The sequence below is a fragment of the Passer montanus genome, unplaced genomic scaffold, assembly GCF_014805655.1.
Source record: "Passer montanus isolate IOZ18808 unplaced genomic scaffold, ASM1480565v1 scaffold146, whole genome shotgun sequence".
In the NCBI taxonomy this organism is placed as follows: Eukaryota; Metazoa; Chordata; class Aves; order Passeriformes; family Passeridae; genus Passer; species Passer montanus.
The window spans coordinates 257690-284913 of NW_024361607.1; the positions used below are offsets into that span (position 1 = coordinate 257690).

A 27224-nucleotide genomic window follows, 5' to 3' on the forward strand; every position below is an offset into this window, starting at 1 on the left:
ACTTTTCCTACAATTCAGAGATTTTAATATTCAGCTGAAAGACACAAATATTCCATGGAAAGACATGCATATCTAGAATGTCTTTAAAACATGTTACAATCTACAAATCCAAGGTCTTACTTTTGAAAAAACTTTATGGGGTTTTTTCCAAAAAACCTCTATATAGAGGACAAGTAATTTCAGGGATGAGAAGGCCCTTTCCTTACTAACTTCCATTACTATAAACAAATCTAAGGCACTTAACTAAAGGTGGTTTCAACATGATGCACAGCTGAACTCTCAGTTAAGGAGGAAAAGATTTCACAGTTGGCTATCAGCTTAGTTTCCACTGTTAAGCTGTGATCTCATTAGCCTGATGCTAAACAAGCAGAAGGAATGAATGCAACCTTGTCAGCCTCCTATGAGCTTGGTGTATCATAATAAAGTTTTCATGTTTCCTAATTTATTCCAATAATTTTTCACTTGATTTCTTCAACTGCCATTTTATCAATGTTTCCTCAAAAGCACCTACTATAATCCTGAAATATTTTTACTGAGAGGTCAGTTCTACGTTCTGACCAAGTTATGAATTTTGTACTCATGTGCACCACTTTGTAGATAATTACTATGAATTTCACCTGAGAAACCTGTTTGTTTCTCAGTCAATCGGCATTGTAAAATTCTCCAGTTCTTCATATCAGCAAACTGTGACATAACTAGTTACCATTCATTTTAGACAATTTATTAATTCTGTCATACAGCACAGTCTCTGGAACTAGTCTCTGGAACTCTGAATTTATTTTTTATTCTTCAGCTGATTATTTCCTCCAGGAGGCCTTTCCATTTTACTGTTTCAGTTCCAAAATTTCTTGGTAAGAAATCACTTGTGCTTGGATATCCAAGAGAATTCACATCACGGCTTCCTTGTCACATGCTTGTTTGCTTACACAAAAAGCTCCAAGGCTTTCTGATGTATGATATTTCATTACAAAAATCTGTGACAACACAGCTATTACAGTTACTAATTCCACTTGGGAAAGACATTCTATTAATCTGTTCATTTGAATAAAGTCTTCTAGTACCATTTTTCACTGCTGCTTAGCCATGTTGTTTTTTATCTTGACTTGTTGAAATCTTGCTTCTTAAATGAGGAGTTTGCATCTGTTTCTCCAATACAGAATATTGAAATTATCTCCATATGGTGTCCTTTTAAATTTTTATTTAAATTTTCTTTTTCCCAGACCCTTTCCAAAAGTTACTCTTTATAAAGTAACTCTACCTGTTTTCTCATACAACTGTTTCCTGCCTATGCAACCTCTCTGCTATTATCTTTGTTGCTGGTTAAGGCAGAACATAATTTATTTCATTTCATGAACAGTCTCAGTTACGGCCACACAACTCTAAGAGTCAAACGGTTATAAGCCAAGAAATAAAACACCTAGTCAAAAGAAATTGACTTGTCACCAAAATTTAGAATTTTTAAAATCTATTGCTGGATACATTAATTTTAAACTTCTGCAAACTGTAGTCCAGTATTTAATATTCACTTCAGTCTTTTTGCTCCATAGCAAATTCCCCTGTGACCCCAGAGTGTTTTCTCATTGGGTAAGATGAAAAAAGTAAACATAATGGCTTCAATGAGAGAACTCTTAAACTGAAGTGAGAACAAAGAGAACCAATATATTTGTACTGTTTATTTCATAAAAGGGAATCATAACACTACAATTTTGACACAACTACACACAACCTTCCTTCCCGCTGCTTCCCCACCTCCAATAGTTTTTGGAAGACTTTGTATGCACAACAGTGGTATCACTTTCTCAATCTCACTGACAACAACTAATGCCTACCTTAGCAGAAACTATGGAACCTACCTTATCTCCATTTAACTAGCATTATTTAAAGGTAAATACTAGAAAAGGAGGAGTCAAAAACAGGGCTGAAAAGCCATTCTTATCTCTGTTTCTCTAGCTGTTTGAAAGACTGAAGACTTAGAATGTCACAGTCTGATCATTAGTAAAACAAGATTTGAGAAACTATAGTCACTAACTTCCCAGAGACTAAAACCTGAATCTTATTTAAGCCATGAAATTTCTACCCAGTCAACCATATTTAAACATACTTGGGTTAATACGGTCATAATTTAATACAAGCTAGATGGGCGCGGGGGGCAGAAGAGGGGGAGGAAAAAAACCCAACAAAATAATTCCAACCCCAAGATAATCTGAAACATCTTTCTTAATTACAGATAAAAGAACATTGTCAACGTTTTGTAAATTATTAATTTTGTTTTCTTTTCAGAACTGCAAGAGTATAACAAAGACTGTCCATTGTCAAAATGAAAAAAAGCTTACAAAACTGTATTAAACAGTACACTACAAAGGACATCCATAGAGTTTAACTTAGAAAAATGTTCTGCTAACTACATGAAGAGATTCCACACTTAACATTTAAAAGCATCAATCAGTTGTCATAGTCACAGAAAACTTAGATAAAAACCACTGAGTTAAATGAATAAAAGCTATATGATATAAAAACAATACACGACATCAATTTTTCATTAAACTTTTTTTTCCCTACTGAAAGACAGTATTGGAAATGTTGAAAGAGAAGATGAGGTACACCTGGTTTATATGCGTGTTTTCCTTATCATTTATTTGCATGCTAAAGAAAGCTGAAATACTTTCTTCCCTGTGAAAGCAGTAAATGAATGCAGTTCCTCTTCTTGCAAATCCTTCTGTTCCCTCTCTGACAATTACTTATCTTTCCTTTTTCCACCCACTACCTCACCCAAGTTGGCACCCAAATTTACAGAGTATGAAAAAAACCCAGAGCAAACCAACAACAAAAGAACAAACAAACCCTAAAACCAAAATCCAAAACAAAAAAATCAAAACCACCCAAATCTGGAAGATGACCATTTTTCAGTACAAAGTTTTTTTCCTGTGCCTCAAATACCAACCTTGAAAACTAAGACTACATTACATTACTGGTAGGTAAGGTTGCCTCTTTGATTTAGAAATCTGACCCAAGTGTGTCAATCTAAGAAATGAACATCCCAAACTTAAATTGAAACTAATAATTAAAAAAATTCTTACCTGGAAGACTTGACTTGTTTGGCAATATCCCTTCAGTAAGTTCCTCCTTCTCATCACAGGGATCATCTTCATCAGACAGTACTAAGAAAGCCTCTTTTGGCAGACTTTCACTGCTTTCCTGCTTGGATGGTGAACCCAAACAATTGTCTATTTTTTCTTCTAAATCTTGGACTGTGTCATCCACTGGAAGCAGAGAACTTTTAGTAAAACAGCTCAGATCATCTTCAGCAGGGGCTAGTTTTTCCAGAATTGGAATAATGTCATCTGTTTCCATACACTCTGTATTGTCCAAGATACTTTCACCTGGCTCATCTATTGTCTTTGAAACAGTGGTTTCTGAAGGGCCTGCACTGCCTTCTTGTTTTTCCTGGTCAGCTTCCATACTGCTAGAGATGGCTTCTTCTCCAACACCCTCTTCAACAGTTACCTCTTCAGTTCTCTTTTCCTCACCTGTTCCAGATGAACTGGAATTAACAGGTAAATAATTTGTTTCTCCCTTCTCTTCAGAAGAGTCACTAATATCGCAGACTGGTTTACTTTCACCTTCCAATGGGATATCAGTCTTTCTTTGGTCCACATGATCTTTTCTATTATTTTCTTCATGGAAGTTATCTTTACTGCTACCAACTCCATTTTCAGCCTCACACGTTACTGCAATGTCAGTATCTTTAGCTTGTTCAGGAGTAACATTTTCTGAAGACAGCATTAGAGCTTTGGATTCTATGTCATTGACAATGTTTCCTGCCCTACTTTCAGGCCTTTTGGTCTCACTAATTTCATCACAAGCTGCTCTTCCTTCTTCAGAGTTAACACACAAGTCAACCACGCCATTAATTTCTTTCTTGACTTCCCCACAATCTGTATTGCTTAAAAGGGAATTCATATCAGAATCTCCATTCTCATGTTTTCCATTTAACAGTTTCACTTCAGTTGTCTTCAACAGCTCCTCTTTAGCCTTATAGACAGCTTCAAGTTGTTGCCGATCACTTACTCTCATTGTTTTTCGTGCTTTGAAGACTTTTTTCTGAGGTTCCTCTGTGCTATCCATTTTAGCCCTTAAAAAATTCAGAAAGAACTGTGAAGATAAAAATTCACCATTGTCATATTACACTGCTACTAAGAAAGAGTGCAACGTTTAGCACACTTTAAAGTAACCTGGTTGAAATGATACTGACAGAAACAAATAAACACCTGTCATCACTTGAATTTTATCTGACTTCCCAAAAAGTGAATCCAAGTTTCTCCATATGCTGCACAAACACATTTATGCAAAGGTCACAGAGGTCACACTAAGACATTATGCAGTAATATTCTAACTACACATTTCAGACCACTTGTCTCACACTATTCTATTTTAAATATATATTATACTAAGATAAGAGCCAGAAGCCTCTCTTCTCATCAAAAGGTAAAAAATAAATGTATAACTGATGGATCAAGAATATTTCTATTGTTCTAAATAGATTTAATTTCATAAGTTACAACCAGAATTAATAACTGGGGTAAATGACAAGATTTTTATATCAAATCACTTTTAAGAAAATTTCATCATGTACAAAGAATTTCTCAATGTCTCATTAAGATACTTTTTTATGCACAAATACAACAGACTTTCATCCTCCACTTTCATCTATACAATGGTTACATGAACTTGGATTTTTAGACCACTTTCATTCAGTCTGCAGTAACATTTTACTATGACTATTTGTGGCTATAAAAACTACAGGAATTGGAATACCTTGTAAAAGAATTCCCTCTTTCAAGGAAAACTGGTGGGTTTGCCCTCAAAAGTTATATTCACTCCATCCACCCACACAAGTATTAAGAAAAATATAAATGTTTATAAAAAGTGTAAGAAAAATGGTGCAAAGTCTATTTTATTAAATAAAAACATAGAGTTAAATCCAGCATTACCTAGAATGCTATAATGATTTTGCTGAAATGAAACAAAATCTGATTTCATCTGTTTCCATTTAACAAAACAAATCCATAGGGATTTTTGAAATATATTTTTCTCCCCATGTTGTCTTGCTTAATGGTCTTGTTTTAAAGGATTACATAAGATAATGTTCAGAAGCAGAAAGCAGCTAAGAATGTTCCTATATCCTAAATGTAACCCAACAACTACGATTTGAATCAGCTGGTGCTAACCAAATTAGGTCTGCTGAAGCTACAAACCACCATAAAGTTACTTCTACCAAGCATACGACTTTATTACATTTCTCAAAATCATGCAAAAATTATATTAAAAGTAATTAAGAGAAAAATCATCAGGCAGTTATCTCAATATGACTTTTTTGCCCACAAGGACCAGATAGGCAAATATTTATAACATTGACACAGCAGAATTATCAGGCAAAGGATGCACTTTAAATACTATGTATGACTCATTTTGTGTCAGCTCCCAATTAATTTTCATTTATAGAACTAAGAAATGAATAAATATATTGCATTTTGTCTATTCAGGGGGATATAAATTATTTTAAATTTTTTTGATAAAAGAAAGTAGGATTACTGCTAACACTAGCTCAGATCAATGACAGTTTTGTGTAACCACAAACTCAAGAGCATTTGGACAACCCTCGTGGGCAGGTGGAATGATTCTTGGGGGTGCCAGGCGAGGAGTTGGACTCAACCCCCTGTGGGTCCCTTAGAACTCAGGATATTTGACAATTCGACGAACCAAGGTACAAAATTCAGAACACAGATGCCATTAAATAACAATGGCTCCACTCCGTTTTGTAGCTGACCTCATCTACAAATTTTATTTAGGCAATGCTAAGATTGCCCTTTAGCCTTCTCTTCAGCAGACTGAAGCTGTCAAGCTCCCTCATGGGTCACACGCTTTAGCTACTATCATTTTGGTTTACTGCATCTTTCTTAGTTTATTTGGAATAATTTTTTGTGAAGAGAATTATTTAACATTTATCCCTAACTACAATATTCAAGAATATATATTCTAAAGTACAATATGGATGCTACTGTAAACCCCAACTCACGATATACCTTACATTACAATTCTAAGGTTTATTTTATACTTAACACGACCTGACAAAAACACAGACAAAGCACAGAGCAATTTTTTATATTTCCTTTTAACTTAGCACTGAGCTTCCCTTACCCTTTTCTTGAGTTATTTTCTGCAAAACAATCTAGAATCCTTAGATTTGGGTTACTGATAGTACTTACACTTTGACTCACACCTCAAGAACAGATTAACAAATTTTGACAAAAAGTTGTATCAGGTCTATTTATGAACTCTCAATAATACCATTATGATTATTTTTTTGCCATTCTGACCTAGATTTTCTGAACTGGATTGTCTACTACTGCATTGCCACTAGTGGGAGCAAAATATAACACCCACAGAAACACTGATCTGAAACACCAGTTTACTTGAGTTGAAAAAAGGTTCTCATCACAACCATTTTCAGTCAGATGGCTTATGAACTCCAGGTGACCTGTTAATGCCTTTCCAGAGCTGTCTACATGCTAAATACAATTACTTCATATTCCTTCAGAAAAGAATACATTTAATGCAAGAATTTTACACCTGAGAGTACAAAAAGCACGTAAAGGTCTCTAGGATTTTGGAAGTGCAAGTGCAGTTTTTAGAAGCACATCCCTTCTGTCTTCCCAAGAACTCAGAATGGAAGGCAGACATTTTCACATCACACAAACCGCTTCATTCATATAAACCCCTGTAACACACATGCTGTTATAGATTTTTATCTTGTAAAGGCAATTTCAAAAAAAAAAAAGCAGGCTTGGTTAACCTTGAACAAGTCCAAGAACTCCTAATAGGAGAGCCACTAGTGAGAACCCTCTGGCAGCACAGTACAAAAACAGGGCCTCTGCATCAAAGTTACAATAGGATAGTCTGATCTCCCAGACTACATCATTTTCTTTTATAGGCATCACGCAGAATTTACAAAATATACTACAAAATTCACAGTCTTACCTTTGCTATGATCAGAAAATACACTAATAGATTAATGTAACATTTACAGGTGTCTTAAAATCAAATCTGTAATTGCACCACTCGAATAACCATATAACTTAAAATAAATTAATATTTGCTGTTCTAATTTTCTTAAATCATCTAAGCAGTTTTTCATTAACATCTTTAATACAGAGTAAATACAGAGAAAATAAAAGACACTTCTTTTTACATTTGCCAAGAAGAGCAGTCTTTAAAAAATTCAAACATCAGAATCCCTTTATATTAATGCATCCTTACTTTTTATTGAAAAAAAAAGGATGAAGAAACTTGAATTGCTTATATATTAAAATATTATGTTCACTTTTTATCTTAGGATATTATCCAAAATCTAGTTAAAAACAAAGCACTAGCACAGATCTGGAAAGAACCTGTAGGAAATACAGGCTTCTCAAAATTCCATTGTTAAATGGTTATGGGCATAACTCAGGCATATTGTCCTGCTCAATCCCACAGTCTTTTGCAACCAAAGAGTATTTGATTAAAGCTACCAAAACCAATATTCCATAAAAACTACTGTGACAAAATTATAAGCATAGATGAGACAAACCAGTGTTTTGTGTTCATCTTTGAAAACAATGTTTTAAAATATCTTTACCAGGGCAGACCAGTGTTGAAGCATTTCCAGCCATACCCACAAGGGAGCACAGTGCAGCCAAAGAACAGACTCATGCGAGGGCTGAGTGCAGGAGAAACAAATCAACTGGCAGCCAGTCCAGACAGACTTGGTCACACCAGTGTAAGCCAGTCAGGCACCATTTGATGAATACTGGTTTCCAGTCTTTCAAAGGGGCAAGGTGCACCCCTTCAGAGAGCAACAGAGCAAATTACATGGATTCAGTCTTGCACAAATAAAACTTATCAAATTACTACTATTCTAAATGAATGCATTTTGGTAGTCTCCCTTTATAGTTAACAACATGAAGTTTAGCTATGTTTGTTAAACACCTCCCTTATCTGATGTTTGGGTGTTTTTTTTACTCATTGTGTGACCAAGTCACAAGGAGGAAACCAATGGCCCAGGCACCAAGCCAACATAGTAACACCTTTTATTTCAAAGAATGGCTTTTGCATGCATCAGTACAAAATTACTCCGGCATGTACAGATACCTGTGCAAGGGTTAAATGCTGTAAATAAAGATGTAGGTTTTGGGCTGATTGTTTTTGTTTTATAAAAGTCAACAATTTTGATAGGCCAACATACATGCTGTGTTCATTTGTTTAAATACAAAAACTCCCTTTTTCATTTTAAGCTTTGAAGTCATACATAATTAGTCATGTGAGACATGAACACATCATTAAGCACCTCCCTCCAAAATTTAGAGTCCTTCTCATGACGAAATGTGTGCTAAATAGCACAAAAGTTGCGAATGCAGCTAGGACTGTAGGAAGGTCTCTGAGACATTTCCCCTCTATTTCCTATTTTTTTATTATTCTTACCCTGTAAAGAGATGACGGCTCTAAAGCAAGAAAAGAATGTATTAGCTGGTATGCATCAGCCTATGATCACGTGCTCAGGTAAGCAGCCCATGAGCTGCTCAAAAAGAGAAGCCAATGAGCATGGAGCTGCCTGAATCCTGCCTAGCGACAGGCAGCAGACAAAGGGAAGGTCATGGGAAAATGAGGGGGGGAAGAGGGAGAAGCTGCAATCTGAACAATAGTGCGTAATGGGGTTTGCATAACATCACGGGTCTAGAACAGCACCAGCGAAGGGCTCCTCGAGGGCATGCAGCACCAGACAAATGCGCCACAACCATAAAACGTTTGTCAAAGAACAAGAACTACATGGAAGAAGTAAAATTCACTGATAATGAACATCAGCACTCAAATGTGGAAGCCTACTTACAATGTAGCATAGCCAAATCAAAGAAAGTGAAGCAGCAAATGGTCATGAGTATTGTGTTCTAGATGGAGGCTTCCAGAGAATGAAAGTGGTGAATAAAACCTACCTTTTAAGTAGTGGTTCATAAAAAGCAGTTTTCAGTTGAAATTCTCCATAGCAATTTCAATATAAGTTGTCAGAAATTTACAAACTATTTTCAAATAAGGAAAAAAATAATGTTTGCGACCTACTCTTATAAAAGACGTAATTAAATAATGCACCAGTAATTTGGTTTTCTACTAGTAATACAAGTTGACTGATCTGGCTGAATGGAATGCACACCACCAGCCTAGTGAGCTCCACATACAACTGTGCCTTTGTTTTTAAATGTAATAAACAAAGCCGAAATCACATGACTATCATATGTGAAAATAATAGCTCTTCTAGCACACCACAAACGATTTCAGTTTTTGCCCCCCTAGGCTGAAGTTAAGTTAGTGTTAGCCGAGAGTAGGGAGAAAAAGATACCATTTTCTAAGAAAAAAAAATGACGTCACCATCCTGCCCTACTTAGCCTAGTGCACACACAGCAGAACAAGGTGAGCTGTAATTAAACCCCCTTCAGCTCATCTGTGCCCGCCCCATCCCCAAGTGCCGCGGCTCAGAGCGGGCAGCCAGGCACGTTCCCCTGCGGCAGAGCCCTGCACTGACGCGGCCGCTCCCCAGAGGGCGCCCGCGGGGCCCCGCCGGCCGCAGCCGGACTAGCAGGCCCGCCTCCCATTGGCTAAACGGAGCAGCGGCGCGGCAGCCAATCAGGCGGCAGTGTCTTAAATTCCACCCAGCAACAAGCCCCACGCGGCAGCCGTCGGGCGCGGGGGCGCGCGTTAAAGGAACGGGATTTTCCAAAGGGCGCCATAGAAAGCCAAGGGCTTTCCGTCTGAGCCCTGGAGTTGCACAACAGCGCTGACCCACGAGTGCGCCTGCACAGCCGCAATAAGGAACAGGTGTTTAATGTGCGGGAGCATTTTTAGGCGACCACTGAATTCATGCGATGTTGAATGCTGAATCAAAAAAACCTCTTGAGATCCCACCTGGGTTTAAGTATGGCATCTGGAAAACCTTCCTTTCTTCAGATCCTATGCAGTACCACTGCTTTTTTAGTATTCCAACAGAAAACTGGTGTTTTGTCATGACTGCAGTATGACTTCTGCCCTGAAAGGCGAAGCCAATGTCCCCCACCTTTGCAAAAAACTGTCTCTGAAATTCAACAAAACATTAAGCCCACATACGTATCTCTGCCTAAGAAAAAGAGGCACCTACATGGTTAAAGCTTTCTTAAACCAGAGTACACTCACAGTACAATTTCAAAGAGATTGGTCTTGTTTATTGTGTATGTGATAGTATTGCAATATATATGTAATTTTTGGTTATGTAGAATATGAAATGGTTATATGTCATAATGTTTAAAAGAAGTATCTGAGAGTGTTTTCAAATCCACACATGGAAATCAAGAAATTGCCTCATAAGGCAGCAGCATATCACTGCAAAACCACAGACACAGTGAGGAGAGGCCTAATTTGCTATCAAAAGACACTAGCTCGGGTGGAGACACAGACGATGAATGCTCGTCAAAGCACTGAGATCAAGATGGCACAAGCTGTCAGGGGACTTGCATTCCAATAACCGATTCCCGTAACTCTACCACCAGTGTTTATTGTCTGGTGGGAACTACATTGTCCAGTCCACCTGGAGGAAGAAGATGACGCGAGTATGTTTGTATAGCGTTCATCCCTGATCAGGAATTAAATTCTCCAGTCCAACTCAAAGAAAGGAGGCAACAAGAATATGTTTGACTATGAAAGAAACAAGAGGGACTCTGCCTCGGGCCACAAAAAAAGTATAAAGCTTGACTCCACCCGACTGGCTTTGTGAACAGAGGGGGTTCTGATGAGATAGAGGTTGGACCAGTGTTCACCCAGCGCTGAACCCGGGCTTGACGCTGTCCCTTTGATTGTGGCTATCGAGACTGTGTATCGATCGCAAAATAAAATCTATCATCATTAATTATTAATTTGGCTTTATCAATATTTACCCATAACAGCGTCATGTACTAATTTGAACTATGCTCTCATCACGTTGACATCACAGTAAATTCAGCACTTCTCTTGTGTCTCCTCTATCTCAAGAGAATAATATTTGCTCTGGCACTGGCTCATTAATCTGTTTCTCATTCCAAATTTTTGAGTTTTTTTCCCATGGCACTTTGAAGCCTTGTGGAAAAAATGAATTCCTCATAGGACAAAAATGACTGACAAGTCTATTTACTTGGCTAACATATTTTATCTGCTGGTAGTTCTGCAGAGTTGTTCTTATATGTTCATCACTTTATACCTAGGTAACTGCCTTCTTTGGAACGTGGAAGAATGGAAAACAAGTGGAGAGTCTTTCCTACACAACTTCTACAAGCAACTCAAGTCCCTTAGAAACACCCACTATTTAGCACATGGAATTTAGGCTGATTCTCCAAGAAGAACTCTATCATTTTCTGAATTTTAACAGCTACTTAGATTATTAAACTAGTAAAACTGCAGGACTGGAACTCAGCCAGAGCAACAAGGCTGTGATAATGTGTTTTCTTACTTCCCACAAATGTGAGAGATTTCAGCTTTTATCAACAACTCAAAACATCAGCTTTCAATTCAGCTGTGACATCTCCAAACACTGAACAAATCCTGCTGTTTTAAACAGTGGTAACAGCAAAACTCATCTTTCTTGCTTAGGCTGATTCTCCAAGAACTCTATCATTTTCTGAATTTTAACAGCTACTTAGATTATTAAACTAGTAAAACTGCAGGACTGGAACTCAGCCAGAGCAACAAGGCTGTGATAATGTGTTCTCTTACTTCCCACAAATGTGAGAGATTTCAGCTTTTATCAACAACTCAAAACATCAGCTTTCAATTCAGCTGTGACATCTCCAAACACTGAACAAATCCTGTTTAAACAGTGGTAACAGCAAAACTCATCTTTCTTACAGAAAGATTTTTTTTTAGCACAAGCTAAAACACTAAGGAAGTTGTTTTTTGGTTTGTTTGGTTTTGGGTTTTTTTTTTAATTAAAGGATTTACAGACTGTGAAGTTGCATTTTTGCATTTAAAGATACATTTGATGAATATTATAATACACAGTCTCAATGTTAGATTACAGTTTCATCTCTGGCATAGGATTAACAGCTTGGATTTCCTTTTCATTGTCCTTGAGTGTGAGTAGGACCTAATAATTCCATAGATATGGTCACTAACTGCCAAAACACATCTACAATAAAAACTTACTCTACTTCGGATATTCCAAACTTTAAACCTGAACAACCTCAATTAACTGTTCGTGCACATGCAGATCAAAACATGAGACACGCTGTGGAAAAAGAACAATCTCAGAAAAAAGGCAAGATGTTCTGATCATGTTTAAGCTTTTCCAGGCATTATATAAAACGTATTTTTTTTCTTTTTATAAGGAAATTTTTTATAAATTTTAAACATCTGATTTGCACTATTTCAACAGGCCACAACTTTGACATGGTATCACTAACATATGCACATTTGCATCCCTTGTCTTCTGTTAGAAAAAATGCAGAATAACACTATTGTAATGAAAGAACAGAGATATTTACCCTGAACAGTCTGTTGTCTAGATTAGTTCCCGTATCACATATGCAACTAGCTGTAGCGATGTAACCTCAGATTTCCAACTCTGGCAGCTCAGAGATGTCAGAATTCAGAGGTGAGCTACCTGATGCTGACAGTGATCCTGAGAGTCAGTTCTCAAATGCCAGAAGCAGCAGAAGTGAGAAGAAAATTTGCAATAAAAGAGGCGATGCTGCATTGAAACATTACTGTTTGCCACACATAAGCATCTTCTATGAGGGTTTTTTTTCAAAGATTCTGTTTAAAAAGCAAGTTTAAAATGGAACTAAACCAGCAGTTGGTTCGTTGGATGTTGGGAGGGTTTCCCCCGGGGAAGACACCGTTTGTGGGCAGGGGCAGCACACCCTGCCCGGCCTGCACCAGACCTGCCCTGCACAGGCGCAGCACACAGGATGAAGGGGCACGTTGCCAGGGCGCGAGGAAAACAGCTCTTCCATAAAGTGAAGCCTGGTGGGGACTCTGAGCTGCTCGGGGCAGAGAGGCTATTTCTCGTTTCCCACATTTGAAAGGATGAGTTTTCTTTCAGCGAGTGTCTGAGGCAGGCCAAGGCAGCACCTCGGCAGCCATCTTGTCCTCTTGTCGGCTCCCTAAGTGATGGCGGGGACTGCCAAAGATTTGCATACCCATTTGGGATTGGCTGCTGCAGAGCTGCTTTGCATAAACCAAATCTGCCTGGCAACACGCTAAAAATAGCCAGCACTGCTGCTGCTGGCAGCGGCGCCGCAGCGGGGCGGGAGGGCAGCGCAGCCAACACCGGGGCCAAGGCACGCACAGCCGCCCCAACGTGACGGTGCGTGCGGGCACGGCGCACTCAACTCCCTCAGGGTTTCGGTGCGGCTTTTTAAGTGACAAAAATAGATTCTGAAGTAATTCTCTTTTCAAATCAAAACAAACCATTATAATCCGCACACTATCTTCTTTCTCACTTTCGTTTCTAGGCAAGCTGGAACAGAAGCCATCTTTCTTACTGTAATACCCCATGTCGGTTTGGTGAGTTGGCAATGGAGTAATCCACAACGCCTGCAACTAATGCCACCTAATCCTTACTAGATGTGGACTCCCAAAGTTCTTGTCTCCTGAGTTACCCCGTGTTAATCTCACCTCACCAGAAACACCTGTACCATTCCTCCACTTGAAACTAAAGACAGTGTGGGATTTGGAAGGGCAAGCAGGATGAACTAAGAAAATAAACTCTGAAAATAGAGGAAGCACTTAAGAATAAAATTTAGATACAAAATCCGTAAAGCACAAAATCTTAAAAGATGCTACGTACATACATGTTCTATGATAGAAACTCCAGCAGTAATCTATACGTACATAATATTATAATTTCAATCTACAAAGCACGAATCATCTACAGAAGGTTCATTTTCACTGAAACTGATAGCAAACTCTTCTGACTGCAGCAGAAGCAAGTAAAGAGGTTTCCACATCCGCCCCCAGGTTTCTGTTTCATGGAACAGGTAAAGGCAGGTGAAAGCCAACATGATAAGGTGAACGAAGCAGCCAGTGCACACAGGACATGTACAGCTGTCTAACCTAGCTCTTGGGCAGCCTGAGACGTGCCATCTGATACACAGCATGTACACAAGCACTGCCAGAACAAAAAAAATGGTATTTTCTCTGTCACAAGTAACGAGATCAGGAAAAAAAGTGGCCAAAGCAGGTGGCTGGTTACAGAGATCACTGAAGACATTTGGTATCTTCTGAATGACTCAACAAAACAGAATCACAAAAATTAAACAGAAATCCCAATATGAAGTAAGTGAAATTAGACAAAAACTTGTGCATTAAAATAAAATTGGGGGAAAACCCCACCATCACCACGACCAAAGAGACCAATACTCACAAATTTTCTCATGAAAACTACAGTTTACCCAAACTTTATTACCTGTACCTAGTGTCAGGACTGTTTGTCGCAAGACTTCTTCAAGGAAAGGTATCTTACTGCATAGATCTTAATCAGCTACTTTTAATGCATTTTACTAGAAATGGTATCTCCTATCACAAGGCATTTTTTCATTTATCAGGGGGTAAATGTTTTCCAAAGGAAACTAATGTTGTGAAATGATGGGAACTACGAAAGAAAATGCCAACCTAATATTCTATTTATTACTACATACAGAAGAAGAAAAAAAGGGCACATTTTAAATACCTCTAACACATTGTACTAATATGTTAAATAATGTACGTAATTCATGTTTTTACAATGATAAACAGCCGCATTCCAATAAAGTTCTAAGGCAGTCAATTTCTTACTTTACTAAAGCATGCAACCAGAGTAAGACTTACTTATTCTAGTAGAAGTCTATAATGGCAGATTAAATTCTCTTGGGTCAGCAGGTGGACAGTTATTTTTCTGTATTTGCTCTTAGGCAAAGATTTGTTACATCTCACATTTGTAAAGACTTGCAACAAAAAATTACCCGATACGTCACCCAAAAGGTCCTTTAAATGTTTAATAAGCTAATATGTAAGCAACCATTGCATGGATGATTTTTTAATTTCAGCACATATGGAACAAGCTCTAGAGACACAGATTGCCAGATATAATTCTTTGCTAAGCTGCCCAAGGAACAGGAAGCAGGAAGTAAACAAACCTATGATTTCTTTACGTAGTTCCAATCATAGAAATAAATAAGAAAAACAAACTAGCTTTGAAAGGGGCTTTAATGTCAAAAAGTAGCCTGAAAGGATACTAGTTCTTACTGTATTCTTCCTTTCTAGAACCTCTGACACCTACTCACCATACTTGCTGCACAGACAGCAGACATATGATCTCACTGTGTGCCATTTACCTGACTTGTTAGGAGACCAAATGCAATATTCTATATTTAATTGTAAACATGTAAGAGACACTCTTTTCTCATCATCTTGTGGCCAGACTTCTAAATTCAATAGCAGTAGGAATAACTTTTGAAATGATGCCACACTAGTTGTAAGTGGCACAGTTGTATTGACCTGTATCAGTAGCACCTTAAGCAACAAAGCACAATATGTTCATTTCTGAGATGCTTACACCTAATGCTAATAATTCTTGTCAACTCACATACTCTGAAAAACAAAGCTATTTAAACAAAAACAAAGGAAGATGAGAGTAGTGTCTTGAAAGTAATTACACAGTTGATGGGAAAATACCTTTTTTTTTTTTGCTAGGGTGGGGCTAAAGTTTGGCTGAAATCAGTTGGTAGGTAAAGAATCAAGAAAACAAGACTTGTGTCAATATAAGACAGACGCTTTTTTTTTTTTAACAAGGAGAACACGCGTCACTGAAACAACCTCCCCAAGGATGTGACAAAATCCCCATCACTAGAAGTTTTCAAGATGTAATTTGACAGGATGCCAGATAATCTCATCTAAGCTCTCTTTCCCACGAAAGACCAGATCACGTGATCTTTTAAGGTTGTTTCCGATCTAAGATACTCTATGAACTAAGCTGTACAACTGATTTCATTACCAGAAGATCCATATTAGGTGTTCGATATTAAAATGCTTCTAAAATGGGACTTTTAAAGGTGGTCACATGACTACACCAGTCTTCTGAAGGACTGTTACATCTTCAGCATGACAGCAACACAGTTCAGAAGGTACCTTTCAAGATAAGCCATCTTCTACTAACAAGCTAAGTCATTTAAAAAAAAACAAAAAAAACCTCTTCTTTGAATATAATATGTACATAGGCATTTTATATACTTCATGCATTTTGTGTTTATATAGATGCATATGGTTTCTACATTGTCCAGCAGGAAAACATGATCAGATGGCTTATAATAAGAGAAGCCTAAAATGTAATTAGGTTGTGAACTTGAGGATCTAGTTTCATTTGTATAGGATTTTAAATGTAATTCTTGTATATAGAAGCTAAAAATATATATGGAAACAATAGATCATCAGGCTGAAATAAGCATAAGTGAATTTATCCTTAAGGCAATTTTCTCACAGAAAAACAAATTCATCTTGTTTGCTATCTCTGGTCAGATATGTAAAAAATTCATACAGCTAAAGTAAGACTGTTTCTGAAACTTCATTTCTAATTAATATAAGACACTTGACTTTTATCACACCTGAGATATGAATTCCAAGCACCTCACTTCCCCTTCTTTGGTCAACCAATAGAATGAGTGGCTCATTTTGCATATTTTTCTTCATACTTAGTCTTCTGACATGGCAATATAAACTATTCATTGAGTAAATACCGCTGCTAAAAATATAGAGAAATATATTTAAAGACACTGCAAAGAGTATCAAATTTGACAGGTACCAACTTATTTTCAATTTTTATTTATGAATATCCATAAAAACAATGTAGACAAACAGGATGTCAAATAAAAACTGCTATCAATGTCTGTTTTTAGGGCAAGGTACACTGCAAGGCCCAAGAATTCCATTCTAGAAGGGAAAGGTTATTTTTGGAAGTCCAGACTAGGGGACACCAAGCATTGGACAAAGTCTTTAAGTGCCTGTCAAAAACATAACGCTTTTTTGGATTTTTTTTTAATTCTAATAATTCCCATGAAAAAATCAGGATAAACTTGAAGTGCAATGTAATACAACCCAGTTTTGGTATAAGCTCCTCATACCTACAAAACTCGATTAAAATGAGCACTCTTAAAGTTCACACAAATTTAAATTGTTTTCATACATAGGTTTCAACCACCACAACCCATCTTCCACCTGCAAAATTTCATTTCAGATGAATGTCTGAAACAGCTCACAACTAAAAAAGTTAGGTTTCAAAATATGGTGCAATGAGGAAAAACATGGAATGCAATTTATAGTATTCAGCTATGACTAAATATTTTTTCTCCCCATTCTGCAACTGCAGCCCATGCATGACTAATGCAGTATAATCCCACATCAGTTGTCAAGACAAGTCAAGGAAAAGGGAAAACTGGAGTTTATTGCTACTATAATATAAAATGTAAGACCAAAATATTTGATAGAAAGTCTTGTTTAACTCTAGAAAAAGATAAATTTGCAAAATAAGTTTTATTGCTAGGTTTTTGTTTCCTGTCCCTGACAAAGACAGTTAAAAGGTTCACCAAAATGAGGAATAAATCAGTATAAAATTTCATGAAGAAAAGCAATTTCTTTAGAAATCCTGCTTCAGACAGACTCACTTTACAGCAGCATATCTGTGGCTACCAGAGGCTACCACAGTTGCTAAGCAACATCTTAGTTTCATCTCAATTTTGATATTTGCTATTTTGGCATATTCACTGGAACCCTACTTATTCCTTAAATAACCTCATTTCATTCCAGTCCTTTCAGAACTGTTTTATGAAAGGCAATAAGTTTTTTCAGAGGGGAAGAAGGGGTGCGGGGGAAGCTTCCTTTTTCCTATGCTTTTCTAAGTATCTATGTGTAGATAAAATATCTTAGAATATTTGCATGTGACAAGAAACAGTCACTACAGTGCTACAGAAACCCCACAGACATTCAGCAATCATCCTGCCTTTTCTGATTTCTGGTTTCTCCACTTAAGTTAAGCAAGGACAGGAAGTTGAGAATTTCATACTAAGAGGAATATAAAAAAATTCAAACCACATAGCAATTAGCATGTTATCTAGATTTATTACAGAGGAGTAAAATACTACTCTGATACATGAGATGGAACCCCCTGAGTTAATGAATGTGACACATGAACCCATACATGTTCTCCTTCTATCTTACAAAAAAACCCCAACATAAATGAACTTCAGTGACTCTACCAATACACAGACATCAAGAAGCAGATTCACAGTGGCACAAAATGAAAGACTGCAAAAATCCACACAGTCAACGTATTTTTGCAGATAATATTGTTATGAGGTTACTGCTCCTTGAGAGACTGCCCACACTGACTGTTATCTATTCCAGAGGGGTTTCCTGTGCAACAAGACAGCATCCTCTGTCCTGGACAGCTACTCTGCATGGTTTGCATGCAGTAATAATATTCAAAAGAGGCAACAAGCTTCTCAGAACTCTAGCAGAATAAACACCACCACTGCTAGGCAGTGCCATCTTAAATAGTTTAGTCAATATCCATACACAGAGTCCCATTCTCTCCTGTCCTTATTAAGTAGCATTTAAGCATTAAGAAGTACTCTTCAATGTCTTCTTAAAAGGGTTCTGTTACATTAACTAAATACTGTGACATCTCCCTTTTGGATTAAGTAATGATTGAGGAAGAAAGAGGAGAGGATGAAATGCTAATAATTAGGTGTAGACTCTTGTGATGAGAACTGCAAATAGTTGTTTTTATGAAATACTAAGTGGAAGCATGCATGCACTTCAGGCAACAGTTCTTCAAATCATTACCTTACAATAATGGGAGAAAAAGCAAGTGCTTAATTACCCATTTGAAATAGGAGATGACAAACGTAATGTTACACAGAAGTCTCCAAGATGTAGAGTAAAAAACCAATTATCTAAAAGCAACCCAGCTATTGGACTTTCTCATCTTGCAGTATGAATCTTAATAAAAGGGAGTCAATTAGCAAGTGCTGTATCACTTTAGCTGCTAAGTACTATTTATTTTTTGTGCTGTGGGATGACCAAATGTCAACAGCCACATCTGTAGCAAAATCCTAGTACAAGAAATCTGAAGTATTTTCTGTGAATTACAGCTTGTTGTTAATATTACAAAGGAATATGGACTTGTAAACATAAGAAACTGAAATTAAAATCTGTAGTCTGAAGACATTTCTTTTCTGTAACAATGGAAGAATTAATCTTTGTGTTTCCTTGATTTCTTAGTCTAAGATCCTTGAAGAAGAAAGCAGGAAAAAGATACACAAAGTGTTCTTTGTCCACAGCACTCAGCAAGTTCTCATGCTAGGTTTCTCAGAGGACACAATGGCAAAATACAAAGGAAGACTGCAGAGATGTTCCATCTAGTCCATAAAGACCTTTGTCTTTTAGATTAAGAAGCTACAGGTCTCAAATGCGATCAACTTACACTTCCCAAAGTGTTTCTTATGTCTGTAAATGACCTCAATGAGGCTTACAAGTAATTCTGGAAGGCTTTCCCAGGTTTAAACTTCACATCTAGGATGACAGTTTTTGTTGGTTTTTTTTTCCCTGATGAATTCTTTTCAAAGCCACCATAAGCCCCACTTTGCAGTTACTCAACACCATCACCTCTGCATGGTTGCTGGCAGCAAACGTGTGGACTGAAGTCAGCCAGCAATGTTTTGTTCATGCTGACTAGTGACATCATACACACTAACTCAGTGAACTAATGAAATGCACCTAGATACATGATCTGTTTAGGACACCAGAAAAACCAGGTCTAGAGCTGTCTCCAACTCCAGTGTTGCATTCCTAAGTGGAAAGGTTGGAAGTGATAAAAAGCAGAACACACTTCTTCCAGTGATGATGTCATTGTTTTGCTTGCTAATGCAAATTTTCAAAAATAAAGAAAACAATATTACAAATACATGAAGCATTGATAGTCTGCACAGAACATCAAACTAGGATTCACATATAATATAATACAATACCAAAAAAAGGAGTTGCAAGTTTACCTCTACTGATTCATTATTTGGCAATGATTTTGCCAGAACAGTATGTAAAAATTTTTTGATCCTGGTCCCAAAAACAGTGACCAGGCTGTAGTGATACTGTCCAATGCATTCATGAGTTGGTAGTACTTGGTCTGGAAAAGACTTCTTCAGTGAAAAGCTCAAAGCAGTTCTACAAAAAAAAGATCCTTTATTTTACTGTTTTATGAGCGGGAAAAACAGCCGATGAAGCAGCAATCCAGTAATACCATTTCAGAAACACTGAAGTACATAAAGAATTTATACAGCTATTTTAGACTGCTTGCCTTCCCAAATTTCATAAAATATCATATGGAGAAAAATGCATCTGCACAGTCACTCAGAGTGACCATTTAAAAAAAACCTTAATTTTTCTTGCCCAAAAGTTTCCCAAATGTGACCCAGAGATAGAAGCCAGAAGCAGACAATAAGAATTATACTTAAAAATGCTTCCATTGATAAAATGTGTAAAAGACACAAATGAAAGCATCTTGAATTTTGACCATTTAAGGTTTGCTGTAAGTCAACTTCCAGAAAGGTTCTGCCCAGAAACCTTTAACATCAGAAGGAACACTTGTCCACAGTCCGTCTCTTGCCAGGTGACCCAGCAAGCCAACACGCTTGCTTGCTTCCTGGAAAGGACAGGCTGCAGTTTCACCTCATCCAAAAAATCAAAGGCTAGATTTCTCCTTGAATTAAAGAAGAGTCATTATACATCCCTTCTTCATGTGCTGGCACATAGCATAGCTGAACTGTTTCCTGATAATTTTTCAGACTAACTACAGACTCTCCTGATGAATTTGTATGCATGATCACCTCTCCTGGACTTGCATTTGCAACCATAAAACTATTTTATTTATATAGCCCCAAGGTGAATATGACCAGGTCATAATCATTCTTGTGCTTTTTGCCGGGACCCCTCCTAATTTTTCAGCACTGTAAAAAACCAATACAGACAACAGGACTGCAACCTGTATTGAGGCATAATTCACATCATCAGCATTTAGTATCATCCAGGAACATAACTTTATAAAGAGTACGACTTCCTTACTCTTTCTCTGTATGCTACAGAATTTCAGTCCCTCCGCATTACCTGTTTATTTTGGGCTTTAGCAATCTATTTTGTCTGTGTGATCCCCTCTTACTCCCAGGACAGTGTCCTGTCAAGCAAATATGTTTTGTGCTGGATGTATACAGATGTATAAATCAGATTTTGGTGTGCAAGGGTAACACATAGAATTTAATAAATCTAATAAATGGTGTTTGGGTCTCACTAAGCAAATTATCCTGATGACTCTGTAAGAGTCAATCTTTCCATCCCCTCTAAGTTAACAAAAAGTAACTATTTCACAATGCCAATCATAAACTCTACTTGGAGCATGATTGCTACCCTCTCCCCTTCAAAAGCTTTAAAAATCAATTTAATATCTTATCGATACAGGATTTGGGGAGGGAAGTTGTTATTTAAGGAGTATCAAAGAGTAAGTGCATTACAGATACTGGGTATTTACACCAAATAATTTTGTTCTAAAACAATTTAATTAGGATATCCTTTTTATAATAGTGTTTCAGCAATTAAATGACCTCAGCATTGACTGAAATAATATTCTCTCACATCTACTGACACACTGTTAATCCTCCATTCTTTTTCTCCAGACCTTTTCAAAAGTCTTCAGGGTCTTCCACAATTCCAACTTTATACTGAGTTACTGGGAGGGACATCTCAGATTTCCTAGCCAATTCTTTTAAAACTCCTGGATGGAGATTACAAAGACCTCATTATAACCTTTGCTAAGAAATATCTATCATGTAACCTTTAATATCAACATTTCAAAAAGTTAAGTTGTCTACATGACCTTATAATATTATCTCACTTTCATCTAAAACAATGCAAAACATTTACTGTGATATATATATTTTTCTTTCACTATGATTTTGTTATTATCACCTACATTACTGTTAGAATTCTCAATTCTTAAGAAATATCACATTTGTTATTGTTTGCTTTACCAGTCAAGGTTTTCCTCTCAGGAACATTTTATTTTAATCAGTTTTCTACATTTTTCATGCCCCACTCAATGCCATTTCTCCTGTACCATACTAACACTCACACTTCACAGAAAAGAGGGAGGCGCGCTAAAACTGCTTCCTTCATACAGCAAGGAAAGCAAGACTGGTTCTAATGGAATTTGACATTTATGGAAAACTTTATAGGCGTTAAAGGTTTCTAGTGTAATGTATGTAACCATACACCTGTGTTTGTACTCTCTCACACACACACACCCATTTTTGTACTTTTTGTAGGTCAGACACGCATGTAAGCGGACAAGCAAAATTCCGTCCACATCAAACCTTCAGTTAGCACTAAAAAGTTATCAAAGGTTTCAAAGTGTGTGAGCTATCTACAAACTGCAGCTCAGCCATCTACCATTGTAGGCATACATCATTTTTCTCGGCCATACGAATGTAAAAGTTTACCTTTCTCTATTACCGTTAAATTTTCTTCCACAGTATCAACAAGTTATGGTTCTCCTTCCTAGCATATTTACTCTATCGACCTTAATTCCCAGGCCATTTCAGAATGCCTCCCATGCTTTCAATATCTATCACTGCTGTTTTAAACTGTAATAATTTGACTTGCTTACTTTGTCCTTCTACCTCTCTAGTTGAATTCTCTTCAACTGATCTTATTTTTCCTTCAACCAAAACAGGCCTACTTCCAGTTCCACATCCCTATCTTGAGCTGATGACTGCCTTTAAGAGGCCATGTTTTGTTGGCTTGTTTATGCATCTCCAATTATCTCTTTTCTCTAGGTCAGTGACCATTTCAACTAATTTTCTCCTACCATCTCTCCCTCCCAGTCTTCCATGCTGTCATTACTTCAACTTGTAAAACAGAAACAACACAAATGTATTTGTGCAGAACTAGCACATCTGCCCCATGCAGCCATTTCATGCGCTACATGCATAACCACAAGAGAGCATATTATGTAATTAGCAATACTTCAATTATGTTAAAATTTCCTGCTTTAAGGCAAAATTATTGTCTTCTCAAGGGGAGAGATCATAAATACACCATATTCTGATCTAGTTCCCCTCTTGCAGCTTTTAGTAAGGTGTATATATAGGCATTTAAGAAGGTATATATACTAAAAAATACATGGACAACAGTTCAGTATCTAACTGCTTTAACAGCTTTGCAATCTCAACAAGAAAATTCAAGCTACAACCAGGATAACAAAGATCCTTCATAACACCACAAAGCCAAACACAATTGGTGGATTCAACTTTGTCAACTCTGCACCCCCTCCAGGGTAAGCTCTCACTATTGTTAAACCTCCATGTGCATCAACCAGTGTCACTATAGAGACAAAAATAACACACTAGCAAAACAGTAGAGGTATGAATCAAACAAAAGCAGCAACATTACCAACAAAAACTACACATTGAAATTTTGAATATTTTTTAACTACTTAGTTTTACTAAAGTAAATAGTCTACAATAATGTCTGGGTAACATTCCCCCTAAACACAGCAGCTCCAATATAATTACAACCACAACAAATGACTTTTGGGTTTATCAGAAAATGCCACTTGCATTGAAATTTAATTCCTGGCATTGTGCCAAAGTGGGGGGGTAGGACCTAAATGAAAAATTAACTTCCAAGTCCTCTAAAACATGAATTAGAAAATTAGTTGATTCTCTTACCTGGTGAGAAGATGGCACGTGCAAAATGAGCTTTCTCCTCTGAGTAAGCCACTGACATGCAGCTCATTTACCTAAGTATTATGAGCTACAAGTAGACTTCCAGGTCGGCCATCTTGATACTAAGATCTTGTTTTGTTTACACAGCAGCATGAGTACTGGTTTTCAGCCAGCCTGAGCTATGCTGTTACACCTCTCAGCTAGTAGCCTACATCTGTTCGTTAAAGCGTGCTGGAATTTCTACTTCTCCACATAGTAGCTGAATGCGTCAGAGTGCCCCTGCAGCTCACTGAGCATGCCACAGCCTCTAAGGAAACTGTTGCAACTGCAAGTGCCTCCAGTTGTACTCTTTGTGCTGCCTTCTGTGCTGCCAACTATTAGTGCTGCAGCAACTATGTGCAGTGAAGTACCTCCCACATACCACACAGTAGTACCAACAGGCAAAGATTTATTACAGCACAGCGCAAGACAGCACACTGGGGAAAAAAAACCCAAAAAACAAGAAAGCTGAAATTCCCTCAGAATTTTCACTTACTAGCAATCTAATTACACCTAGATTCCTTTGTACATCTTTTCATATTCATCAGTGCTGCTTTTTCTGTCTGGAAACCAGAGTGCTCCTGCAGCCTGTGTGAAGAAGTCCATGACACATGTTAGCTGCTGCCGACACGGAGCCAGACTGCAGTTACAGCTAGCTGGCGCCAGTAAAAATTTACATAAAGGGGCCTGATTTCAAGATTAAATTGCAGCAGGATATTACTGAGCAAAGCCTTGCCCCTCCCCACGGGTTCTAGAATATACCTTTCTAGGTATTTGCTTACTAATAATCCAGATCCATGTCAGAAGTCAAGTGCTGCTCTCATTGTTCATATAAATGAAAATTGACAATGGTGTCTGCAAAATAAATTTCACCTTGCAGTCTGTTTCAAATAGGATGTTACACGCACTGTTCACAGTTATTGTCTAGTAAGAGAAATAACAGCAGAAAAATTACACTATGCTCAACAACCAGGTTGTCTTAACCTAATATTTCCAGTATTTTGCAGATTTCCATCAAGAAATAAATGTTAGTGCCAAGTAAGACAATTTTTTTAACCTAATACTGACAAGTAACATGTCTGGCCATTTAATTTTTTGTCTCTATTTCACATTTAACTTTTTCTTAATTAGTTAGGTGTAGGAGGGAAAGAAAAAAAATCTCTCAAGCATAATTATTTTTTTCAAGTATCTCTAAGGTACAGTGGCAGAAGCTGGGATTTCAGCCTTACTTTGACTTGTAATACCTAATTTTAAAATTCTTACCTTTTTTCTTCCAGTCAAAGTCCAGTTAAATAAATGAATAGGTTACATTTGAAAAACGTCTGTTCCAAAAATCACTGTACTTTTTAGGGGGAAAAGAAAAAAGAAGCCAGGCTTTAAGAATGAGTATGTGTATAAAGGATGATTAATTTGCAAATACATCATCCCTCCTCACCTGCCGCCTTGCAAGAACTCTTAGGGTATGAAAGAGCCAATGCAAATAGGTACATTATTATACTAGCTGTAAACATAAATTTGTGAAACCTTAAATAAAAACAAGTTTGGCTAGCTACACATTTAGCAATAGGCAGCTGTAGTTGCAGCCTGGCACCATTTAGTGAAAAAGCAAAGCAAAGGAGACAGGGATGCTTATTAATCTGAACATGGCAGAGCATCTCAGGACCAAGAGGGCCTGCTTTACACCCCTGGCCTCCTCTTGTTCCCTGCATTGTTCCTTTTTAACAGTGTCAAGGCTATATACAGTCAAATTGTATGTCCCATTTTCTGCTGCAAGCATAATTTGTTCATTATCACTGGTTCCAGGTTATTTGAGCATAACATAATATGCTCATCTGTAATGTCAACAAGATACTATTTTTGTATCTGAAAATACTTAGCAATGCAAAGTATTCCTAACTTGTTGTTATAATTTATCCTCAACTTTTGCATCCAAAACACCAGAGTGATTTGTAAGGGAAAGCTAATTATTTTTCCAGAATTCCTGTCACTTTAAAGTGACAATCACTAACATCCCTTTTATTTTAGCTCTATCTTTTGATTTGCAGTACTTTCAGACTGATTTATGCATGCTAGCGCATCTAAGCGCATGCAAAATACATCTTTCAGCGATTCTGTTGTCATTTGCAGAATGAATCATCGGATTAACAGCTTCTGAGCTTAAAAAGAAAGGGCACCAGTGCTGCTTAAAAAAAAAAAATCTTAGATTTCCCAAATACAACCGTGTTACTACCCTCCCCCCAGCTCTACTGCATTATGCACAAGTACCTGAATTAACAGTATTGTTCTTAACACAGTAAAACACGCTGTAAAAATAAGAGCCTTGGAGCATTTTCTGTTCCAGGCTCCAGTCCGCTCTGGCAAGTCCATGCCTGAACTTGCCGGCAGCCCCCGCGGGCGAGCGCTGCATCTGCAGTCTGCGGGAAGCACCACCCCGCTTCCAGAACGTTCGGGCAGAGTCACCCGCACCCCCTGGCTGTGCCTTCCTCCCTCTCACACCACTGGCTATGACAAAGCTCAGTTTCAAACACAAAACGTTTTCACAGAGAGGAGGAGCCACTGATTAGGGAGTTAGAAATGCAGCAGCGCGGTTCGGCAGGGCAGAGGGGCCGAGCCCCGGACCGGCGGCAGCCTCTGTCTGCCGCGCACAGGGCTCGCAGCCGACCCCAAATCAAGTACAGGGATCCTTCAGCAGCCTCCAGAGAACTGGATTTGGGCGGGATTTTTTTTTTTTCTTTCCAGCTTGGGCTTTCCCCCCCCCGCCTCGGGCTGGAGTGGGGAGGGGGGGGGAGTGGGAGGGGAGCATGGTTTGTTTTGTCGTTTGTTTGTTGTTGAGACAACAAATCGTAATGTACTCAATCATAATTCTCCGGTGACTGCCACTACGGAAAAAGCCAAAATGTCTGCCTGCTTTTTCCACGTTTTGCCCGTGATGGTAGAAACACCTAAAAGCTATTATATTCTCAGAGCCAGTTCTCTTCCTCAAACAGGTAAACGACTTCCTACTCCGCCACCAGAAATGACCTTAAAGAACAAATGTTGCAGTCAAAAGTAGTGATTCTAGCTGTGTTCAAAATAACTATTAACTGTATGGGTTCAATAGGTACTAATCCAAGACAACTGAAAAGATCAATTCAGTTCTCTCAAAATAGTTAGAGGAAAAAAGTCATATGCCACCAGAAATGACCTTAAAGAACAAATTTTGCAGTCAAAAGTAGTGATTCGAGCTGTGTTCAAAATAACTATTAAGTGTATGGGTTCAATAGGTACTAATCAAAGACAATATCTGAAAAGATCAATTCAGTTCTCTCAAAATAGTTAGAGGAAAAAAGTCATACAAAACTATTTCCCCAATCC

General features: G+C 37.7%; 1 protein-coding gene across 10 annotated transcripts in view; it reads right to left on the minus strand.

Moving 5' to 3' along the window:
• Positions 1-27224, minus strand: part of LOC120498344 (activating transcription factor 7 interacting protein) — a 76966-nt gene that overhangs the window by 37144 nt on the left and 12598 nt on the right. For 7 of the 10 annotated variants that reach the window (XM_039700936.1, XM_039700935.1, XM_039700934.1 and 4 more), the window contains exon 3: positions 3078-4132. In XM_039700936.1, the coding sequence (XP_039556870.1) occupies positions 3078-4125 (1048 nt within the window). In that variant the 5' untranslated portion in view covers positions 4126-4132. Of the gene's footprint in view, positions 1-3077; positions 4153-23834; positions 24183-27224 lie in introns of those variants that run through there. The other 3 variants (XM_039700930.1, XM_039700931.1, XM_039700929.1) reach the window with 3 other exon arrangements.